The following is a 23,800-nucleotide window of genomic DNA, read 5'->3' as shown; positions in this document are numbered from 1 at the left end:
ATGCATAAAACCATTTTTAAAAATGCTGTCTCAATCTTCCTTAGCAGACAAGGCCCCAGTCAAAGTCTCATAGTCTCTGTCAGCCCTGCACAGGCAGATCTCCAGAGGCAGGCTGGCTGGAGGTAGCCCAGGCTGGCGGGAGCAGGTCACATGCCTGCTGTGCTGGCCCTTCCTGGAAGATCCCATCTCCTCTGACTTCATCGAGCTTCTTGGGATATCTATCTCTTTTAAAACAAAGGCACAGAAATCACACATTGGAGGAATGTTCTGTCTGCATCGTTGCCACCGTATGGATTGCTGGACAAAATCAGTTGTGTGAGGCCCTTAGAGCCTTCCCTGCCTCCCGGCAGCACCAGCTCAGGCAAGGGCCAGAGCACACCAAGAATCCTGTCGCACAGAGGATGTGACTTCGGCAGGAGAAGACAGACTGACGCCTATGTAGAGCCCATCTTGACCGGAATACTTGAGCTCACTGTTCTCAGGGTTGGTGGCTTCTCCTGCTGCAGACATCACCGGGGCACCCGCCTACCAGAAGAGGAGGACAAAGGAGAGAGAGAGTTAGCTCAATCCTGTGAGTTCAGCACCTGGGAACAAATGACAGTAGACCCAATGAAGGCAAAAGCTGCTCCCAAAAACAAGTCAGATGGAAGAAATGAAGTCAGCCTTGCTCTTCATCACTGTTCTGAGCACTGTTGCTTAGTGCCATCAACCTGACCCTGGCAACTAGCACTCTTGGAAGCACTGCCCTGTTAACTTCAGAAATCAGTAACACCCCCACCCCTCCACTCCCCCACCCCACAATAAGATGCTGAGGCAGACAAAGGAAAGGGGACCCAGGGCTCCAGTGTATAAATGTGGCAAATCTAAGAGTTCTAACACAAAACAAACCATGCTGTACAGGTAAAACATCATATAGACCTGAATTAAATGGTGGTAACAGAGCATCTACAGGCCGCAACTATACGGAAACACGCGCGCGCACACACACACACACACACACACACACACACACACACACACATGGGGGGGCGGGGTGGAGCACTAGTTACACAACTCAACATCCCCTGATAGATGAAAGTTTTGAGCATTGACTTCATGTAAATAAATCCATGTATACAGATGTGGTTTGATTTGGTTTGGTTTGGTTTGGTTTGGTTTGGTTTTTGAGATAGGGTCTCCCTGTGTAGCCTCAGCTGGCCTGGAACTCACTATGAAGACCAGACTGGCCTTGATTGTATAGAGATCCACCTGCTTCTGCCTCCCTGGTGCTAGAATTAAAAATATGCACTATCACACTCGATTCATACAGAAGTTTTATTATCTACCTCATTTACTTTGTCTTTACAAAAACAAACCACATTTGCTGCACACCACGTCATAAAGAAAATGTCAGCATCCTTTATCTGTCATGACCATGCCTTTGTTATTTCTGGAGGCAAAAAGTTCACCTTTCCCCTGTTTCATTCATTCCTCAAATTCAAACAAGGAGGGTCAAATAGCAAACGTTATAAAAATGTAACAGGGTCATGCTGGGCATGGTGGCAGACACTTTTAATTGCAGCACTAGGGAGGCAGAGGCAGGAGAATCTCTGTGAGTTCAAAGCCAGCCTGGTCTACATAGTGAGTTCCAGGCCAGCTGGGGCTACAGGGAGACCCTGTCTCAAAAAGACAAAAAAAGACAAAAAAAAAAGAAGCAAAGAAATAAAGAAAGGAAAGGGAAAGGAACAGAACAGAATAAAAATGAATCTTAGGCTTTTCCATCTTGACCCAGTAGAATGGCTCCCACAAAGAAGGGTAGTGAGAAGGGCCGTTCTGCCATCAACCAGGCAGTGACTTGGAGATACACCATCAACATTCACTCACAAGTGCATCTATAGAGTGAGCTTCAAGAAATGCGCCTCTCAGGCACTCAAAGAAATCCAGAATTTGACATGAAGGAGATGGGTGCTCCAGATATGCGCACTGATACCAGCTTCAACAAAGCTGTCTGGACCAAAGGAACAAGGAGTGTTCTATATTGTATGTGTGTTCATTTGTCCAGAAAATGTGATGAGGATGAGGATTCACCAAACAAGCTATGTCCCCGCTACTACATTCAAACATCTATAGTCAATGAGAACTAACTGCCAAGAGTCAAATAAAGTTTTAAAAGAAAGAAGAGCAAATTTGATAGTCATTGAGATGTCCCAAATTTAAAAGGCGGAAATTTCAACCATGCTGTCAAACAACTGAATGTTACAGAATCAATTACACTTACAACTGTGGTGTTTACTTTAGACTTTAATTCTAGAACCTCTACTATAAGCAAATCCAATGTATATCCACATTTAACCCCCAAAGAAACACAAGATTGAGAGTCAATTATCATTTGTTGTAGAAAGGAACTATATCTATCACAAGAGAAGAAAGAACGAATTTCCTATTCCAGAAACAGCAAAGCTTGTATCTAGCTGCATCTGGCTTTACCACGGCAAGTGCTATTTCTGAGAAATTCAGAGTGTGCTTAGATTGCTCAGAAGCAGCCCACTCAGACAGCCAGAAGGTGCTAAGACATCAGAGAGCTCTGTGGTCCAGAGGATCATCATGAACCCGCTGAAGTTGGCACTAGGAGCTCCCAGGCTATGTGTGGGGAGCCAGGACCCATGTACACTTCCAGCAAAGCAGTTCAGCTACCTGCTGTTCATCTAAGGAAAGGCTTCAGGGCTAGGACCCAAGTCACTCTGCTTGGTGGGGATAGGGTTGGACTCAAAGTCATATTCTAGACAGGTCACCTGCAGGGTACAGTCGCCTTAGTCTCCTCTGTATACTAGTCTTTTCATTTACTTGCCTTACATATGGTCCAGGAGATTAAGGCATGATGCCTTGCTGCACTAAGCATTCTGCAAGGGAAGCTACTGCTTTGTTTTACAATGACATTTATTTATGTGTAAGGATGAGTCCGCTCACTATGGTGCACATGCGGAGGTCAGAAGGCAATTTACATGGCTCAGTTCTTTCCTTCTACCATGTTGGTCCTGGGCCTTTATCCATTTAGCCATCTCACTGTCTTTGTTAATGAGAAAAAGTTCTTTGAAAAGGGGGGAATCTGAGGAGGAGGTGGGGGTGAGGGTGGGGGCCAGTAACCAGACCGGATCAGACGAGCAGCCAGCTGACATGGAAGGACTTGGTAAAGGCCTGGAGAGAGGTCAGGTATGAGGGACAAACTAGAAAGTCTGATATCAAACTTTCTATGCCTGTTTCCTCATCTATAAAATGGAAATTTTAGAAGGTAGGAATGTCATAATATTGTTGTCATGATTAAATTAGTTAACATACCTGTAAATTCTTTAAGTACCTGACAATAGTAAAGATTATATACATAGAAGGTACTATGATTCTATTATCTATCTACCTATTAAGAAGTTTTCCCTGTTTATTCTCTTTAATCATATTTTAAATACCATCTTTGTCCAGGAACAAAAGCAGTGGGGACTCATCCAGGGTGAAAACCACAAGGCTGTGCATTTTAATGTTAGTGGAGCTCTTCACACAGAGAAATTAAAGGCATCCAGCAGCCATTGATAGGCTGCTTGATTCTTGCCTCCTTTGAAAATAAGCCACGTTTAAAATCTCTTTTAAGCTGGGCATAGTATTTGGGAGGCTGAACCAGGAAGACTGCCATGAATTTGAGGCCAGCCTGGGCTACCCAGGAAATTCCAGGCCAGCCTGAGCTACAGAGTGATATACATTTTCAAAAGTAAAAAGGAGTACAGCTCTTGCCATGCCATGTGTGGACTCTGGTCCCAAGCACCCAAATAAAAGCTGGGTGGGTATGGCAGCCACCTAGAATTCCAGCTCTAGGAAGACACACAGGGAAGACTTCAAATGTCATCCTCGGGCCTCTGCTCTCACAGAGTTTGAATTATTAGCGCCCACTTTGAAAGGCTCAAATCTCCCTATAAGTCCAGCTCCAGAAGCATCCAATGCCTCTGGCCCTTGAGGATACACACACACACACACACACACACGCACGCACGCATGCACGCACAAAATAAATCTCTTTCCACCTTTACAGGGGTTCTAGGGATGGAACCGAGATCACCAGACTTGCATGGCAAGCACCTTTACTCACCAAGCTATCTCACTGGCCCCAAGAGCATAGTGTTTAAACATGAAATACAGAGGCTGGAAAGTTGGCTCTGCAGTTAAGAATACTGGTTGCTCTTGCAGAAGATCCAGGTTCGGTTCCCAGCACCTACATGGTGGCTAACAACTATCTTTAACTCCAGTTCCAGGGGATCCGATGCCCTCTTCTGACCTCCTCAGGCATTCCATAACACGGGCACATTTACAGACAATATACTCATACATATAAAATAAAGATAATAACAAAAATTAAAAATTTTTTAAATGAAAAATAAACATGAAATACTTTGAAGTAAAAGAAAAAGTCTATGGGACGTGGATGTACCTCAATGGTAGCGTATACAGGAGGCCTTCAGTCCTATCCCCAGCACCACAGGGGGGGAAAAGAAATGTAAAGTCTGTAAAGTCTGTAGTTGAAGGCTGGTGTCAGGTGATATGCCAGTCCCTTTGTCTGTGGACCATGAGGCTAATATTCTGGTGCAGACTTTACAAAAGGCAATCAGCATTAGTGTCCAAAGGCTATCAAAAGGTTTATGCCCTGCTGAACCCAGTAATTTCATTTTGGAAATATATAAGGAAATAATCCACAAGAAAGGGAAGGCGCCACAGAGGAAGCCATCCATTACTGGGGTACTTATAATAGTGGAAACCATGGAAACAATCTAACAATATGGGAATGGTCTGGAAAAGCCAGGTACATCTGCTCCATGAACTATTATGCAATTATTAAAAATAATAAGCTCACGTAGCAAGACGGAAAAAATCCAGCCGTACAATGTTAAGTGAAAAACAGCAGGATATGAATTCTGTGTCCCATGCACAAGCTGAATATTATAAGAAATCTGAGACAGGAGAGGGGACATCTGAGATGGTGAGGCTTGTTTCTTTGAATACTGAAATGAAATGGCACAACACAATCAAAGTTGGGGAGGAACAGAAGATTCTGGGTTCCTGACATACAAGGTGTACATGCTAAAGGGTCCAAACAGTTGGGTGGAGCCTTAAAGTAGCTAAAAAAATGGAGAACGAGTGAACACACAAACAAGGGAGGAGGTTCAAAGGAGTCCCCATACACCCCTGAAACCATCTCCATGCCTCCTAGCGTAGGTTGCAGCCTGACCACCCCTAGCCAGGTAAAACAAAAACTTCACTCAAGTTAAAACACAGAACACACTGCATCCAGCCCTGGAGTAACTCCTGAACTCCTGCTTAACTTTCCTGAATAAACCTAGCTCATCTTCATCTTAAATCTGTTTCCTTCAAAGGTTTGAATCAAGAGGTGACAACTGAGAATCAGGGCCATTTGGGGGAAATACCAGAACACATTTATGATGATCCTGGAGTCAGTACATGCACACATACTCACCAACTATGGGGCACACCAATCATTTCCACACTTGAGCTGGAGGCAAAAAGCTGAAGAGTTGGAGGCCAGACTGGGCTACATCGTAAGACCCAGTCTCAAGAAAAATAAAAGAAAGAAAGCAGGTATAGTATTTCATACCTGTAATCCCAGCACTCGGGAAGCTGAGGCAGGAGAATCACCAAACGTTTGTGACCAACCTGGGCTTTTGTCTCAGAAGACAAAAAAATAGAGCCAAGTATGTTGGCACACACTTGCAATCCCAGCACTCCAAAGGTACAGAAAGCAGGAGGATGAGGGGTTTAGAGCTAGCTTCCTCAGCTACACATTGGGTTGAAGGCCAGCCTGGGCTACAATGAGACCTGTCATAAAACCCTTGAAACAAAACCAAAACAATGCCAACAAAAATCCATCTGGTAAGAATTTTAGTGGGTTAATGTTTGTCCACATCTGATTAAACCTTCAAAGGACTTTGCCAAATGGCAGGCATCTCAGTGTAGTGAAAGCAGGCTCTCTTCTCGAACCTAAACAAATGTTTCTGGGGAAAAGCAAAGAAGAGCACTTAGGAATGCGCAGAGCCTACTGAGCCTTCCTCCCTTTCCTAAGCAGGCAGTTCAAGCAAAAGCCCTCCCTCTCTCCCTGATCAAAGTGCAGGAGGGTGGAGCAGAAATCTGGCCTGTGTTTCCATTCACAGCTTATCTGCCCTCCTCCCGCCCACAGACAACTGAAAATGGAGGCACTTCCTGTTGAAAGAATGCGTTATCAGCACCAGACCCAGCCTGGGCTTAGCACTGCACACAGGCCAGGGTAGGTGGGAGACAGGCAACGCAGCCAGGCTGGAAAACTCCCTTGGAAAGGAAGAAAAGACTCCAGGGAGAGCTTGGGCTGCAACAGATGAAAACTCAGAAAATACCCACTCGCCTGTGAAGCAGGCAAGGCTCATTCCACATTACCCGGATTTTTTCCCCTTGAGAAAAAGCCTGTTTCTGGACAATCGTCTGAAAAGTTATAAAGACTTCTGATCTGATATATTCAGGCAATCAAATGCCCAGTGGTGTGTCTAGCTCCTGGTTGGGTTCCTGACTTCCTGTTTCTTGCCCTTGATCTCACATCTTCCAAGAAGGAAAACAAGGGGGACCTCCATGGGAATGGAAGGCAACACACCGAAGAGAGACAGACTCCGAAAGGAAGCTCAGAAAGACATTCAGGGAGTAGAAGCACTTGCTAAGTAAGCCTAATGACCTGGATTCAATCCCCAGAGTCCATGGTAGAAAGAACTGACTCCTGAACGCTCTCTGACTTTCACACGTGCCATGGAAGGTGTGCACCTGCACTCACATACATCACACACATCTCACACACATACACACACACACATAAATTAATTATTTTTAAGAAACAGCCTTGTTGGAAAAATAGCAAGTTTTCTGGCTTGGGAAAATTTATATGCACGTATATACATATACGTGTTTGAGGTGGGGTCATGATACACAAGCCTTGATCTCACGGCCCTCCCTCAACTTCTCAAGTGCTGGGGTTGCAGGCATGGGCTACAACATACAGCCATTAGCTTTTTTTCATTTTTATTTTATGCGTGTTTTGCCCATATGTATGTAAGTACACTGGTGTCATACAATGCTCATGGAGGCCAGAAAAGGCATCAGATTCCCTGGAACTGGAGTTACAGTTGTTAGCGGTCATGTGGGTGCTAGAAACCAAACCTGGGACCTCTGGAAGAGCAATCAGTACTCATAACCACTGAGCCATTATCTCCAACCCCATAAATTTCATTTTTGAAGAAAACACAAATGAAGGTGGTTCAGTTGGTAGAGTGCTTGCTTAGCATTCAAGGAGTTCTGAGTTCAATCCCTAGCACCAAATAAACTGGCCATAATGGTGCTGCCTGTAATTCTAGCATTTGGGGAGGCTAAGGCAGGAGGATCAGAAGTTCATTGTCATCTTGGCTCAACTGAGCTACATGAGACCCTACATTTAAAAAAAAAAAAAAAAAAAACAACAACCAAAAAAATCCTCCACTAGACTTGAGGCAGGCCTCTGTGCCATACCCTAACCTGCTGCACCCAGACAAGTTGCAGGGTGTATGGTACTGCCCAGGGCTGAGGTTCTGATGGAGATAGCACTGCCTAAGCTCGAAGTCAGCTGCGGCAAACTCTGACCCGCTTCCTACACATCAGGAAGTTTGTGGTCACAGCTCTTTCTTGTGTGAGGGGAAGTCAGTCATCCCTGGGCACCAAAGTTCTTGTCTGCTTTTGTAACCTCCAGGTTAGACTTTCTGCAGTGCTTCTTAGCTCCCTTCTTCAAAAGAAAAAACAAAAGGCATGTATGAATTCTAGCAAGGGAGAAATACTTGCATGGACACCTTCACTTCCACTAGAACAACAAGGATCATTTTGGGTTGGATGGAGGCAAATTAGACCAGAAACAAAAGTGACTCAATAATACTTTAGAAGGTACCATGAGAAAGACACAAAAACACAGATTCTCCATGAAGACACATGAGAACTGTCAATCACAACAGAACACTTGAATTCTCCTATAACAGAAAGCCAGAAAATCTGAGTACCTAGTCACTAGTCACCTTAACTGATGACTCCTAACTCAGTTTTTCCACAGATTCCTTCCTGGAATTTCATTGGTTGCCCCTGGGCTCCTAGCCAGGTTGTACCCATGCTTTGGAATGCTGCTGTTTTCCAGAAAGGGAAATAATTTCTGTAACCACAATCCATTCTGAGCAAGGAAGCAAGCTGTTTGATGCATGTGTTCCCAGTCCTACAGCAAGCAAGTGGCAGGAAAGGCATCCCTCACTCAGCTTATGAGGATGCCAATACGTAAATATAAACTGCCGGGGGGGAGGTTCCATCCTATAACTTGAAGTCAAAGAGCATTTTAATGAAAAGGTAGCCAACCTTGGTGGCTCACATCTTTGATACTAGCACTCAGGAAGCAGAGGCAGATGATCTCTGTGAGGCCAACCTGGTCTACATAGTTCCAGGTCAGCAAAGGCTACACGAGACCCAGTCTCAGAAGAAAGAAAGGAAGGGAAGGGAAGGGGGGGAGGGAGGGAGGGAGGGAGGGACGGGTATGGAAAGAGGGAGAAAGAGGAGGTAGGGAGGAGAGGGAAGGGGGGGGAAGGAAGACTTATTTTCCTAAATTAAATCAAAATGGGTTATTTTATTTTAATTTTCAAATGAAGTGGTAAAGGATCTTGAGGCAGTTTTAAAGCCAGTGAGTTATAATCTTGACTTTCCTAACAAACAAAAATGGGCTTCTCAGGAGGTTGGGCATCTTAATCTCACCACTTCAATAAGAAAACATAATTACAGCCAAAAAGACCAGACAGCATTTCCGCCACACTTCCCTCACAGTGAGCATTAAGGAAATACTGAATTTCAGAATGGAAAAAAAAAAAAAAACCTGCTATCAGAGAGATAAAAATCCTTAAAACATGGCTGGAACTTGTGACGTTCCATTTCCTTCTTAGAAAGTAAGGATTTACTTTCAGTGTCTTTAGAAGAGAAAGATTTCCATGCCAGTCCAGTTCACACTATTAACCTTGAGGCTCTATTTAAGAACACTCCTCTTCCTAGGCTTCAAAGAGATCTGCAGGCATCTCCCACTCAAGCTACACAGCACCCCAAAGGACCAGGTGGGGGGAATTAGAATTTCCTCGTTGGAGAAGGAAACACGGGGTTTTTACTCAACCTTGCCAGTTCCCTAGGATGGCAGAAGAACAGCAGCAATCACCTGGCTGCCTCCCAGCTGCTAATCTGTGAACCCCAGAATAATCTTCAGGTCCCATTCAGTCTTCACTACAAATCAAGCCACTAAACTTAATGAGCACATTAAATGTAAAGTCTTTGTGCTTAATAAAATAAAATATGACCCGGGAACACAGGCCCCAGCTCGAATTCTGTGGCTCACGTGACCCTAACAGAACATTGAAATCAATTGATGGAGTAGCAGATCGCAGTGGCAGATACCTGTAGTTCCAGCACTTAGGCGGTGGAGGCAAGAGGAAGAGTTTGACCAGCCTCAGCCACTTAGCAATTCTGAGGCTAACCTGAGCTACATGACAGTAAACAAAGACAAATTTTGAATACTGGGCTTTCATAAAGCTAAATATGAAAGCAGTTGAATTATAAGTTGGTACCCATCTTTGAATGTGCCTTTTGAAGTTACTGACATTTCAGAGAAAATTAACAGGTAGGTCTAAACACAGAGTTATCAGATTGTGTTTCATTCATATCCATTAGGTCTTCATTTTGCTAGTAACCCTTTTGGCAGACACCCATGAAATGCATAATAAATTACTTTGGTTCCAGTAAAGGAATTCATTTTCTTCGAAGATTCATTTAGCAATAACATTTCAGAGCACTCTAAGCCAGATTTCTTAAATTTGGCCTTGTTTTCCCGTAACATTATTTCACAGTTTTGTGACAATTTTGTACATTTTTATAGAGGCAGGAAAGAAAAAAATGCAAAGAATCTGTAATTTCCAAAAAAATTTATATTCCGAGATGAGGCCATATGAAAAGGCAAATAACTTCTGCCTACACTGGTTTTCTACCTGGTGTTCTGGCTTTCAGATACTGAGCAGCAATGAGTCACTTATTAAATAAACCACAGTTTTGTGATAATTTGGGTGGACAGATATATTACAAACTACCTAAACAGTGGTATAGTTGTAGTATAGTTGTACTATTTTCTAGTATGTATTCAAAGCCATGGGTTATTAATGAAGTACAGTGAGTACAGTGTATTTTCTTACCCCTACACACACACACACACACACACACACACACACACACACACACACACACACACACACACACACACGGAGGGAAGTCTAGAAATGAAAGTATGCTAACTCCGAATGCTGAAAAGTTCCCTGCAGGGCGATGGATGACTTTCATGTAAAGGCCAATGTGTTCAAACAGGAATGTGAGTTACTGGAAGAGCTGTGAACAAAGAAAGAGAGGGGGTGCCTGGTACACAGGGAGCATGAAGATAAAATGCCAACAAAGTATTTATGTTCATGGCTTGTAGCATGTGGCAAGTGGGATATTAATAACTGTGATGATTGGCCAGCTCCCTGGGAGAGGTAACAGCCCTGGCCTGGGAGGCAGGAGACATCGGTTCCAGTCCCCACTTCAACGCTAGACTGTTCTGTGACCTTATGGAGTCACTCAGGGTCCTGGTTTATAAATGAGGCAATAATAGTGCCTAACCGCAACTCTCACAGACCACTGTGGGAGATTAACGATTTTTTAACTCTTTTTAAAATTCTTTACACAAGTGTTTTGGATATAGAAACTCTGAAAATAAAAAGGGCACTTGCCTACTAGAAAACATGTTTAACAATTTCATTAATTGTTAATGAAATTAATTGAGGTCTGGTGGGATGGCTCAGTGAGTAAAGGCACTTGTCAACAAACTTGAAGATCTGCCTTCGATCCCTGCTACCCCCACGGTAGGAGAAAGTAGACTCCTAAAGTTATCCTCTGACCTCCACACATGAACCATGCACATACACAATAAATGAATAAATATAAAAAATTTTAATTAAAAAAATTGAAGGTAAGCTGGGCATGGTAGCATATACTTTTAAACCCAGCACTCAGGAGGCAGAGGCAGGCAGATCTCTGTGAGATAGAGGCCAGCCTGGTAGACGTAATAGGTTCCAGACCAGCTGGGGCTACAGGGAGACCCTGTCTCAAAAGAGAACCCCCCCCAAAAATTGAAGATAATCTGAACATTCTGAAAACTAACAAAATTTAATACCTACAGTGTATAGATTTAAAACACACCATTAAAAGAATTTTAGTGTTGTAATTTTCTGGGTTTTTTTAATTTGCTATATAAAAAGAAAGAACCTTGTTATAATCCACTGAAGCAATAATGGCTACAAACAGTAATTTTATTATTTAATAATACTAATAATTTTACTATTTTTACAAATAATAAAATAGTATTCTTCTACCTAACATTACCTACCTGCCACATTCTTAGAACACTTAACTAAAGCACCTGGCATTTATGAAGGGTACTTGATAGAAACTAGACCCATCTCCCTATGTCCACTAACTTTTAAGTGATAGAGTGCTAATAAAACACACACAGGTGTGCATGCACACATGTACACACACATACACACACACATACACAACTAAGACTAATCTGTAACAATCTGGGCCTGTAAGGATCTGGCTATCAAGCATTCTAAGACTCCTGTGAATATTCAAATGATGATCCAAGCCAGACCTAGGATATAATAGTGTGTTGCCCATAGTCCAGCCCACTCAGGAAGCTGAGCAGGAGTAATTGTTGGAGCCAAGAAGTTCAAGGCCAGTCTGGACAACATAGGGAAATCCCACTCTATCTATCACAAAAAAAGGGTGTGTGGAGCTAGAGAAATGGCTCAGCTGTTAAGAGCACTTGCTGTTCTTCCAGAAGACCCAAGCTCAGTTCCCAGCACCCACACTTGATGGCTCACAACCACCCACAACTCTAATTACAGGAATCCAACACCCTTTTCTGGCCTCCGCAGGCACATGCACACTTGACATAATGCTCACAAAGACACATACACATAAATAAAAATTAATTTTAAAAAAAAAAGAGTAAATCAGACCTGGGTCTGTAGCTCAGTTTGAGAATGCTTGCCTATATCCATCCTCAATGCCCAGGGTTCAGTTCCCAGCACCAGAGGGTATGGGGGCGAGTAGAGGGTGAAGTAATGACTTTCTGTCCCAGGTCCACCCAAAGTATTTCACACTGTACAAGCTAAATCCTTCATGAATATACCTTTCAGTTCTTGAGTAGCAACTATTATTTTGTAACCAACAACAATGCCTTAGTAAATCCAAAGTGATTCCAACACTTAGAGAAAGGCAGTAGTATAGAAACCTTCTAATTAAAAAAAAAAAAAAAAAAAACTAGCCCATCAAGTAAGAAATGAATAGTAAGCTAAGAGACTGAAGCATGTTTTCTGATTTCACCATAGGTTGCAATGTCCATACAGAAAATAAAGTCTAAGAACCAGAGGTGGTGGCCCACATCTATAATCCTAGCACTTAGGAGGCAGAGAAAGGGGGATCAGGAGTTCCAGGCCAGTCACAGCTGTTTAAGAGTTTTCCAGGCCAGCCTGGACTACAAGAGACCCTGTCTTAGAAAAGAAAGGGAGGGAGGAAGGGAGGGAGAGAGGGAGAGAGGGAGGGAGGGAAGGAGGGAGGGAGGGAGGAAGAAAATGTCTAGGAAAAGAACTTCAGACTAGGTGTGATGGTGGATCCACCCCAGCAGAGGCAGGTAAAGTCCTATGAGATCGAGGCCAGCCTAGTCTACATAGCAGAGTTCTAGGCCAGCTGAAGCTACAAGGAGACCCTGTCTTTAAAAAAAAAAAAACACTGCAAATATTAACTTGTCTAGGCTTTCTCCTGAAGGCTTCACAAAGCTCACTGTAATCCATCCTAACAAGTATCTGTCCCTAAACCCCTACTGCTGGCAATATGTACATAGGGGTATGTATTAACTCTCAAAATATCATGCAGTTCAGGGGTGCCTGCAGTCAGGAAGGAAGGCTGGTGAGGCACAGAGCATCCCAGAAGCACCTGGGGATGGGACAGTTGACACCTATTTAATAGAAAGGAACTGACTGAAGAATGAGGCCCAGCCACCAAGACCCAGACCCAGCCAGGGATGAATGTGGGATTTAGTCTCTCCTGACTAAGACCATCTGCCCCTCTCTGTGGAAGTTGTGTGTCACCAACAAGAAGCACAAAGTAAGGAAGCCTATTTCCCGCCACTAACACACGAGACCTCCTGTTTCCATTAGGAGATGCAACAGAGCGGCCCTCTGCTCCACCCCAGGCCCTGAGATAGACAAACTGCATTGTGAGAGCATGAGGTCAGGGCATGTCACCCACTGCCAGGAGATGCCTGTCCCTCATCAACGGTGAAGAGAAAAGCCTGCCTGTGAAACAGACAAGTAGGAACATGCAGACACTGTTCATATCAATTATCAAAATACTCCCAGCCAAAACTATGTTCATTGTTGAACTCCAACATACGGACAGAAAACACATTTGTCATCAAAACCAGGGTTACACAAAGTCTCTACAAATTAACATAGTGTAGGCTCTGCTTAAGGCTGACTTGATTTGGATCTGAAATACTTTCAAAGATCTACTTTGCACCTGTTTTATTTAGTGGCCTCATTTCCCAGCTCTGAGTTCTATATACTTTGGCCCTGCACTGTAGCCACATTGAATTCAAACTGTTACCCTCTGGCATCACGAATTGCTCCCCTCATCTTTCCTTTATTCCTATTTCAGTTCCATTTGGGGGGGGGCGTCTTTCTGAGACAGGGTCTCCCTGTAGCCCCAGCCGGCCTAGAACTCACTAAGTAGACCAGGCTGGCCTTGACCTCAGAGATTCACCTGTCTCTGCCTCCCAAGTGCTGGGATTAAAGATGTGCGCCACCACGCCCAGCCCAGTTCCAATTTTTAAAATTAAATTTACATGTTTTATGCATGTGTATACAGGCAGGAGGATTGGGAGTTCAAGATCATCCACAGCTACATATCCTGGGCTACATAAGACCCTATCTCAAAAAAACTAAAACTAAAATAAATATTATCCAATGAATTTAGGAGTCTTCTACTTCATAAAGCCACTTCTAACTCTGCAACCAGAATTTACTGTTCCCTCCCTTACATGACTTTTCTTCATTCATGGCTCTTCCAAATCTGACCAATATGATCAACACCTGCCACTCCATTATACCTCTACATTATGAACAATCCAGGTGTGGGACCTTGTTTTCCTCCTCTGTAAAAGGTGCCTCCCATACGGCAATACTTATCAATAGCCAGCAAAGCAGGTGCCAGCTCGATATTTGCCAACTCCAGAGTGCAATGTTATACGTTTAACAGTGACAATAACAATATATAACTTATAGTGGGGTGTGGTGGTGCCTTTAATCCCAGTACTTGGGAGGCAGAGGCAGGTGGATCTCTATGAGTTCAAGGCCAGCCTGGTCTACATAGCGAGTTCCAGGCCAACTGGGGTTACAAGGAGACCCTGTCTCAAAAAGACAAAAAAATAAATAAAAAACAATATGTAACTTATAACAATATATTACTTATAATAACCATTTTATTTTAATTAATTACTTTATTTTTATTTTATGTGTATGAGTGTTATGCCTGCATGTGGGTAAGTGCACCTGTGTCATGTGCAATGCCCGAGTGGAGGTCAGAAGAGGGGTCAGATCCCCTGGAACTGGAGTTAAGGATGGTTTGTTAGCTGCCATGTGGGTTCTGGGATTCAAACCTTGGTCTTCTGCAAGACTAGCTAGCATTCTTAACCACTGAGCCATCTCTCCAGTCCCATGGTAACTATTTTTAGGCAGGCAAAATCTGTCCAGAGTCTTTGTGCTCAAACATTAGTTCTCTCTACACGGCAGAAGGAGAGATGCAGTTCCTGAAGGTTATCATCTGCCCACCATACACAGCAACACAAAATACATAAATAAAGGATTTTTTAAGTGTTTTCCAGTTTTAGAGTTTTAAGTCATAGAAAAAGAAAAGACTGCTTATGGGAAGTTTATTAGATTTCATTTGAGAACTGCTGAAATGTATCATGTAACTTATTTTCCCCTAAACAATAACAAAAAGCTTATAAAATATAATTCAGTCAACATCTAGAATATCCTTACAAAGAATGGAGGAAAAAAATGTCAAATTCTGGTGTCAACTTGGGTCAATTAAATGTTTTTTGGTAATCTACAAATAAGAAAAGTTTTAGCCAGAATAAGACTATTGTCATAAAAATTAATCATCTTTCATGAATTAGGTTTGGCATATTTGGCAGTAAGTGTAAGAAATTCCAAAGAAATAAAAGTGACTGTTTTATCAATGCCAGACTGTGTGGCAGGGAGTCACCTCAATGGCAAGCAGGAAAAAACTGCCTCCCTTCTCCCTTTAGTCTGTGCGCACACCAGCACAACTTCCCACAAAGGGAAACTGAGTCATAAATTGGCTAGATGACTCACCAGAAGCATTTCCTATTCTGGCAGACAAAGGGTTCATTAAAGCACAAATTAAACCAAGTGGGTGAAGCTGCAATGCAAAAACAAATCAACAAAATGAAGCTTCAGAGAGGGGTAAATATGATGACACTTCACTGCCTATCTGCAAAGATGCTTTGTGCTAGCCAGAGATGGCGCTCAGGAGGCCCGCCTGGGATACACATCTTGTTCAAGGCCAGCCCGGACAACTTAGTAAGACAACCTCAGAATGTAAACATTTTTTTTTTCTTTTTTTTTTTTTTTTGAGACAGGGTCTCCCTATAGCCCCAACTGGCCTGAAACTTCCTAGATAGACCAGGCTGGTCTCAAGGAGATTCTATTCTCCTGTCTCTGCCTCCTGAGGGAGCGACCACACCTGGCTACAACACATTTTTAAAGGGCTGGGGACATAGCTCAGTGTAGAACCCTCGCCTAGCATTCACAAGACTCTGGATTCAATCCCTATACTGCAAAATAATAATGATAATGATTAACACTGATGTTAAAAGGTTGAGGGCAGCAAGATGGCTCAGCAGGTAAAAACACTCACTTGCAGCACAAGCTTGACAACCTGAGTTTGACTTCTAGAACACTGAAGAAAACTGACTTCCAAAGTTGTCCTCTGACATGCACATGCCCACCATGGCAACCACGCCATCCACACACAAAAATTGTACACACACAATAAATGAAATAAAAATAATCACGGAGCGCCCATCACCTTGAGGGGTGACTTGTGGGACTCAGGACTTGCTGCTTAAGAACCTTTGAAGATTTCTAGGTAAAAATGGATGTAGTCAATAAGTCCTTCAGAAACCAATCCTGGCAGTCACCTGAGAAATTGGAGCCCGGGAGGCTTCTGAGAGAGTCCCTGAAGGAGTTAGCAGGTGGGGGCCCAAAGCTCCCAGCCAGGCCTCAGGAAAGGAAATGGATTGATTTATTCGCGTATATATATGTGGTCATATATATAGTACAGTGCACATTTGGAGGTCAGAGAACAGCTTGTAGTACTCAGTTCTCTGGTTCTGTCCTCCCACCATGTGGGTCTCAGGGATCAAACCTTGACAAGGTTCAATGTCACCTTTACCTGCTTACCTCTCTGTCTGGTTCTTGTTCGATTTTAAATCTGGACCCATTGCCATCTCTGTGATAATGTTCCTGTGTGGCAAGAAGAGGAGAAAGAACACTGAGTAAACAGCAGAGTGTCTGCTCCAGACATTCAAGGGGAAACTGAGAGTATAGATGGCATCATAGGGAGGGAGAGAGGGAGGGAGGGAGGCAGGGAGGGAGGGAGGGAGTTGGGACTCTTCCCCATCTCCATTCCTCCTGGGAAGGGACCAGGCTCAGGTTCACAGTAGTAGACAGTAAGGCAGCCTCACTCCAGGAGCTCAGGTCCTAGGACCCCTTTTATTTTGTCCATGAAAGAGAACCCTGGAACCTAGTGCCCACGTAAATGACCCACAGGCCAGTGGCCAGCTGGGAACACCTCCAGGTGACCTGCCATCACTGATTCCCCAGAGCAAGACTGAAATGAACAGTTTTGCTGTAGCCCAGTGGAACAGTGCTTGACTTCCCCAGTAACTCATAAACCACTTAAGAAAGACAAATGTTGCCCCTTACATCTCTCAGTGGAGGGACATGTTGTCTCCAGCTTCATCTTCTATGGGTTTGTGTCTGAGATTTCTTTTCATTTTGTACCCCAGTTGCCCCATTACAGAGGTCCCTGCTTAGCTAATTTCTACCACACTGGTTATCATAGGAAGCATTGGAAATCAATGGGAAGGATCCATTACTCATGAGACTTGAGTTCTGAACCACCACCCCCCAAGCCCAAACACTGGGTCTCTAACACATACCATTTCAAAACACCAGGTACAACCTTGCTATGGGAGTCTGATGTTTTACTTCACCTACAGCATTTCATAGAACTGTGTAAGTGATCAGTCAGAGCTAGCTGCCCTCCAATAGACACTGGCACCCAAACGGGTATAAAATACACTGGTCAGTCGGGAGGCAGAGGCAGGTGAATCTGTGAGTTCAAGGTCAGCCTGGTCTACGTAGGAGTTTCAGGCCAGCTGGGGTTACAGGGAGACTGTCTCAAAAAGACCCCCCCCCAAAAAAAATACACCTGTCAACACAATTGTCTTTTAAAAATGTCTCTGCTAGCTGCTCCAGGCCCTCCTTGGTTGGCAACTGGAGAAAGCACTCAAGCCATCTATAATTATTCTTCTGGAGGGACAGTTTCTAAAGGCAGACAGCAGAATACCATGTCAGGGAGGCCTGGTTCCCCACAATAACCAAGTTGGGAGCAGTTTATGGGGACATCCCTGGTAGGGTTGCCATGCAGAGAAAGTCTGCAAGCCTAGGTGGCAATCCTGTGCCCTCTGCACAAGGCCAGGAGTCTGTTCCTGCTCAGAAGGCTAGAATGGGGGCAACCCCACTGAGGGTGGCTAGGAACGCTGCCAGGAGTGCCTGCCATCCAGCCTCAGTTCAGAGAACTGTCCTGGGCTGCAGCTCACAGAAGCCACCACAGGCTTTCCAGGTCCCACGGAGGCTTTGGGGCTAGGAGAAGGATGGGGGCTTGCAGCAGACAATCTTGAGAAAGGCCCCTCAAACACCCTGCTAAGGAACTCTTACTGCTCTACTCCTGGCCTGTAGGGGGGTAGTCTTTCCTCTGAAGGGCACTGGACCCAAAGTGACGGTCCAGCCCACTAACAAGCAAGACTTAAGCAGCCTACAGTTCCTGAGACCCCCCCTTCCAGCTGCTCAGGGACTTTGCTGACTTTTCATTCTCCTCCCCAAATAACTGGGTTTCGGAAGAACCAATTTTGAAATTTTGCATCATACAAGAGCAAATGTGACCCCACTCAAAACAGCACCCAATCCCCAAATCCTGTTGTTGGGCAAATACATGATTCCTCTGGCATCTAGCATTCAAATCAAGTCTTTGCCACATTAAACTGAGCCCTATCTCCAGCACAGTGACTTGGGGCTGGTAGGATATGGTATACACAAGCCCCAAACCTGGCTGCTCCCTCCATGCACTGGAAAACCCAAATGTCGTTTTGCCTCATTTTAGCCACATAATCATTTCTGAGGACTTAGGGCAGGAGAAGGAATGATTAAATAATCGTAGCCTTTCATTTCCCCACAAGTAGCATGCTCTTTTTACCACTTTAGATATTTAAGTTGCATATAACACTGCAATTTAAAAATGGGCTTATACATGGGGTTGTGTACTTGGGAGGCAGAGGCACGTGGATCTTGTGTTTGAGGCCAGCTTGGTCTACTAGTAAATTCCAGGCCAGTCACAGTTAAATAGTGAGACTCTTGTATCACAAAAAAATAGTGTACAGGGATCAGCGAGATGGCTATCTGAGTTCAGTCCTCATAACCCATGTGAAGGTAAGAGAATTAACCCCACTAAGTTGTCCTCTGACTTGCATATGCATGCCACAGATGTCACACACGCACACATATACAATACATAAATTCAGATAATTTTTAAAATACATACACATACACCACCATTCAACAATTACAAAAACTTAGAAACATTCTTTTAACATGTAACATTTGCAACAAACAAAACCAGCTGAAAAACTTTCTCCTTATGAAATTGTACAGCCTGTTTTCTTTCAATTTGCACGTAGCATTATTAGTCTTTTATTTTATCCGTCCAACAGACATTCTTATGTACCAGTTAAACTTTTTTTGTATTTGTATAGAATAATCTTTGGTAGTTTGAATTTCTGTTTTCAATAAAGAATTTGAGCCCCGTACACAAAGAAACATCAAATCATTTCAAAAACAGTGTTAGTATTTTGTTTTAAATATGTTAATTTTGGGTTGCAGCCTTTGCTGAAAATAGAACAGGAAGTCATCAGGTCTGCAGTTCCCAAACACCTCCAAGGCAACAGTGGCAGTTTCACCTGTGGCTATTGTCCGGAAATATAAATTTCCAAGCCCCACACCCAGATTTTGACTCAAAAAATCCAGGGTGGGGCTTAGAAATCAGCAGTTATTTGGGGGTATTTTAGTATGCCAAACAATCTATGGCCAAAATAATCATAACAAACGGTTAGGGATTGAAATGCCATTGTGTATTCCTAACCTAGTCCCAGCAAAAACCAAATATTCAAGGCTGCACTGGTTTTAGAGTTCTGCCTGAGGGCTGAGGGTGTACCTCAGGGCTGGAGAGAGAGCAAGGGTAGGCCCAGGCTTCACTTTCAAGCACCAAATAAATTAAAAGTCCTGCCTGAGGGAACCCCTTCCAGGAACCAGCCAGGACTGAGGCAAGGCCAAGAGAATTTGAGAGACTTTTAAGTGGGGAAAAACTCTTTTTTTAATTTAATTTTTTTGGAGGGGGTCTTTTTGAAACAGGGTCTCCCTGTGGTTCCCAGCTGGCCTGGAACTCACTATGTAGACCAGGCTGGCCTCAAACTCACAGAGATCCACCTGCCTCTGCCTCCCAACATCTGGGACTACAAGCGTGCGCCACCACACCCGGCGGAGAAATATTCCTTATTTGACCAAAACTGAGTTTCCATCACAGCTTGACAGAAAGTGACAGGCATCTTGTCATGTGGTTGAAATGAACATGAGTAAAATTAAAGAGCTCTGTTAGTCAGCTGGAGGACACATCAGTAAAGACCAGTGGAAACAGCCCAGGACCTCAGAATGAGCTTTGCTTTGAGCAGATAAAAAGGAAAATAAAACTGGAGTTGATAGAAGCAAAACCACCGGGCAGCTTGTAGTTTTTTAGACCTACATTAGAAATGAATATATAACAACTATGGCCAAAACAACAAAAAACACCAGAAAGAAAATCAACCTAATTTAACACTTCTTTCTTTTCCTTGGGTTAACATAACCATAAAAAAAAAAAAGTAGTGATCTTAATTAAGAGGTGTGTGTAAAGTACTTAAGTTTGTTCTCTTGTTGACATTTAAATGTAATTTCCTCTAAAAACTACTCTCAGGTAGAACTCACGAAATTGTTGGTTCAGAAATTATACTGCCGATAAGACAAAACTTAAGATAACCTACTAGAGAAAAATCTACTGGTTTTTACACTTACCCCTGAGGCTGTTGGTTGTGTAGAAGGAGAAGTGTTTTTGGTGCAGTCGTCTGAGTTGGAGGAGGAAGTTGGAGTCATAGGAACAGAGTTATTGCTGTTACCTGCAAGAGTGAAAATGAACCCATGAGCACGAGCACATCTGTGAAAGTTGGCAAACACTTTCCAAATCAAAAGGCATTTTATTATATTTACCAGAGCAAGTCTTTGACTTATTTATGTTTTTAGGTTTTCGTTTCCTAGTTTGAATTCCTTCTTTCTTCATAGCGAGTGGTCGAGGCACCTAAAAAAAATGTCCACACAGGCCTTAAGTTTACAAAATATTACATTGAAGGAAAGCCAAACCAAAGACAAGACTAAAGCCTCATCTGAAAGAACTGGGGGGTATAGCTCGGTGGGCAGAGTGCTTGCTTAACCTGCCTAAGGTCCTAGGTTCAGTCCCCGAGCATTTCAGGAAAAATTCATTGAACTTTTCGGGTTTTCTCTTTTCTTCTTTTTTTCCTCCAAGTTCTGAGGACTGAACCTGTGACCTCAGCACTCTACCTCTGAGCTACAGTGCCAGCCCTAACCTAAATAAAACTCTTCCTATAAATTTCAACCCAATTTTTATACATACTCAGTAGATTCCAAGTGTACAAAGACATTTTCCAGCATTTTCTCCAACAAATGCAGAGATACTTTCAGAAAAAAAAAAAAAACGAAGTGGTTTAACCAAGGACAATTTAATTTTTTCAAATCTGTTTAACTGAAATAACTTTAATTATAGAGCAAGTATTTATTTTATAAATCTTTACATTTAATATCCTTATTTGAAAGAGATCATGGGGGGGTGGAAAGATGGCTCAGCGATCAGAAGCACCGGTTGCTTTTGTAGAGAACCCGGGTTCAGTTCCCAGCACCCACAGAGAGGCCAACAACCATCCTTAACTCCAGTTCCAGGGGATCTGATGCCCTTTTCTGACCTCACGGTACTTAACGACATTCAGGCAAAAATAAAAATAATTTTTAAAATAAAAGCATCCACGCACTCTTTATTCCTCAAACACATCATTCCCTTTGTGAGACTGAGGTGTTAGCCAGGCATGGTGGCTCAGTGCCTAAAATCCCAGCACTCCAAAGGCGGAGGCTGTAGGGTTGTAGTGAGTTCAAGAATACACTGGGCTACAAAGTGAGTTTGAGGTCAGCCTACCCTATAGAACAAGATCTTCTCTCAAAAAGCTTTTTTTCTTTGGTCTTTTTGAAGCAGGATCTCCCTGTAGCCCCAGCTGTCCTGGAACTCACTATGTAGACCAGGCTGGGTCACAAATGCTGGGACTACAGGCGTGCGCCACCATGCCCGCCTTCAAAAAGCATTTTTTAAACATTGAAATTTATAATAATTTCTGCAGTCCTTTAAAATAAAATGTAGGCTCCTAACTAAAACTATCAAATATATAGTTCCTTTGTGCAAATATCTTTACATTCAAATTCCTTAAAATTTAAGATCTATAGTAATTACTGTAGACTACTACATTTGTAGTCGACGTCTTTAAGGGTAGTTTAAAAATGGTTATTACCAACTCGGAAGGCAGAGGCAGACAGATCTTTGTGAACCTGGTCTACATAGCAAGTTTCAGGCCAGCCAGGGTTACAGGGAGACCCTGTCTCAAAAAAAGAGCACATTTTCACATTTCTACAACTGGGAAGTTTTACAAAGAGTGTAACTGATAGTTTAATTAGCAGTGTGTTTTTATTTGTTTGCTTCTTACAGCATGAGAATAGTTCACATTACAATTAACATTATAGATTCAACACAGCGCATACACATGTTTAATTTTTTTCTTTTTCTTTTTTTTGCTTTCATACCCTTTCATTTGCTGATTAGGTCTTGAAACTGAAACTGTGTACAACAAGATACTAAATGTACATATTCATGGACAGAATAAATGGCGTACCCCATGGAGTTTCATGTAGAGTCCACAAGCGTTGCACACAGGTTCACCCTCAGCATTTCTGCGCCATAAGGTGGTGGTTGTGGTGTGACAGTTAGCACAGGACAGTCCAAGCCGCCGTGATGAAGGCTAGGAAACAGCAATGTGATTTTTGCATATTTTAATTTTTATATGTATTTTATATGTGTACACAAATTCAGCATGTTCCTATCTTCAACAGCATGCTCCTAGTTTATTAGAAATGAAGTGTCCCTTAAAAAAAAAATCCAAAGTGTAATTAGGCTGACCTTCTGGACCAAAAAACTTGAGAACTGCATAGCCTTTTGACCCTGGAGAGTCACTCCTCCAGCCATACATGCTGGTCATAGTCATACATGCTGACCATGCAAACCTTTCAAAGACAGCATACATGCACAGTCTGAGGGCGGCACCTCTCCTTCAAGAATTCAATTTTCCACATATTACTGTTACTTTCTAAGGAAAATTAGATTTTCTCAAAGTTGCCCAACTAGAGCTAAATTCTGGAACATACCAAAACTACAACCCCAACCATACAGCCTACTCAGTTGTCACAAGTCTGAGATGTAAGTCCTAAAAAAAAAAAAAGCAAAGCTTGCCAAGGTGCTAAATTGGGTCATCTCCACCAAAGAACTAGAGACAAGCACATCTATTTCTCTGTCACATAGAAAGAAAAATCAGCCAGAAACAGTAGAAGGGTGCTGGAACAGGTACACACCTTGGGGAAGGTAGAAAATTTGAGCAAGGATACATTGTCCATAATTGTCATCCGGCTGCCTGCTTTTTCTGCCTTACAAAAGATTCAAGCCAATTTTTTTTACATTTTTTTAATGTTAACATCACCTAATGCATAATGATATTAATGCATTTTAATTTGTCTAACTTCACATACACAGCTAACTGGTAACCAGGGCAGACTTCTTGTTTGATGGTGCCACTCTCACTTAATGATTTAATGTCCTTTGTATGCCTCTAACATGCTTGAAGGAATATATTTCCTCCACATGGGAAGAGAGAGAGAGTGAGAGAGAGAGAGAGAGAGGGAGAGAGAGAAATGGAGACAGAGAGAATTTAAGACAATATAAACTCTCCTGGAATGACAAAATATAACACTTACTTTTTAAATTATCAAATTTAAACTGTTGTGGAGATGTGATCATATATTTTTTTTAAAGCCTACTGTGAAAATTCAGGAATTAA

At 42.9% G+C, this 23,800-nt stretch overlaps 1 protein-coding gene across 1 annotated transcript in view; it reads right to left on the bottom strand.

The window, feature by feature from the left end:
- Positions 1-227: 227 nt before the first annotated feature.
- Gata6 (GATA binding protein 6) overlaps positions 228-23,800 on the bottom strand; it is a 33,355-nt gene continuing 9,782 nt past the window's right edge. Inside the window, exons 4-7 of the mRNA XM_008826972.3 lie at positions 22,586-22,711; positions 20,847-20,934; positions 20,655-20,755; positions 228-525 (exon numbers count right to left, since the gene is read on the bottom strand). Of these exons, the coding sequence (XP_008825194.1) occupies positions 358-525; positions 20,655-20,755; positions 20,847-20,934; positions 22,586-22,711 (483 nt within the window). The 3' untranslated portion in view covers positions 228-357. The remainder of the gene's footprint in view (positions 526-20,654; positions 20,756-20,846; positions 20,935-22,585; positions 22,712-23,800) is intronic.

This window comes from Nannospalax galili, unplaced genomic scaffold (assembly GCF_000622305.1).
Source record: "Nannospalax galili isolate Female #2095 unplaced genomic scaffold, S.galili_v1.0 scaffold511, whole genome shotgun sequence".
NCBI classification, from domain to species: domain Eukaryota; kingdom Metazoa; phylum Chordata; class Mammalia; order Rodentia; family Spalacidae; genus Nannospalax; species Nannospalax galili.
Note: the sequence above shows the minus strand (reverse complement) of the source record. Positions and strands in the feature narration are given on the sequence as shown.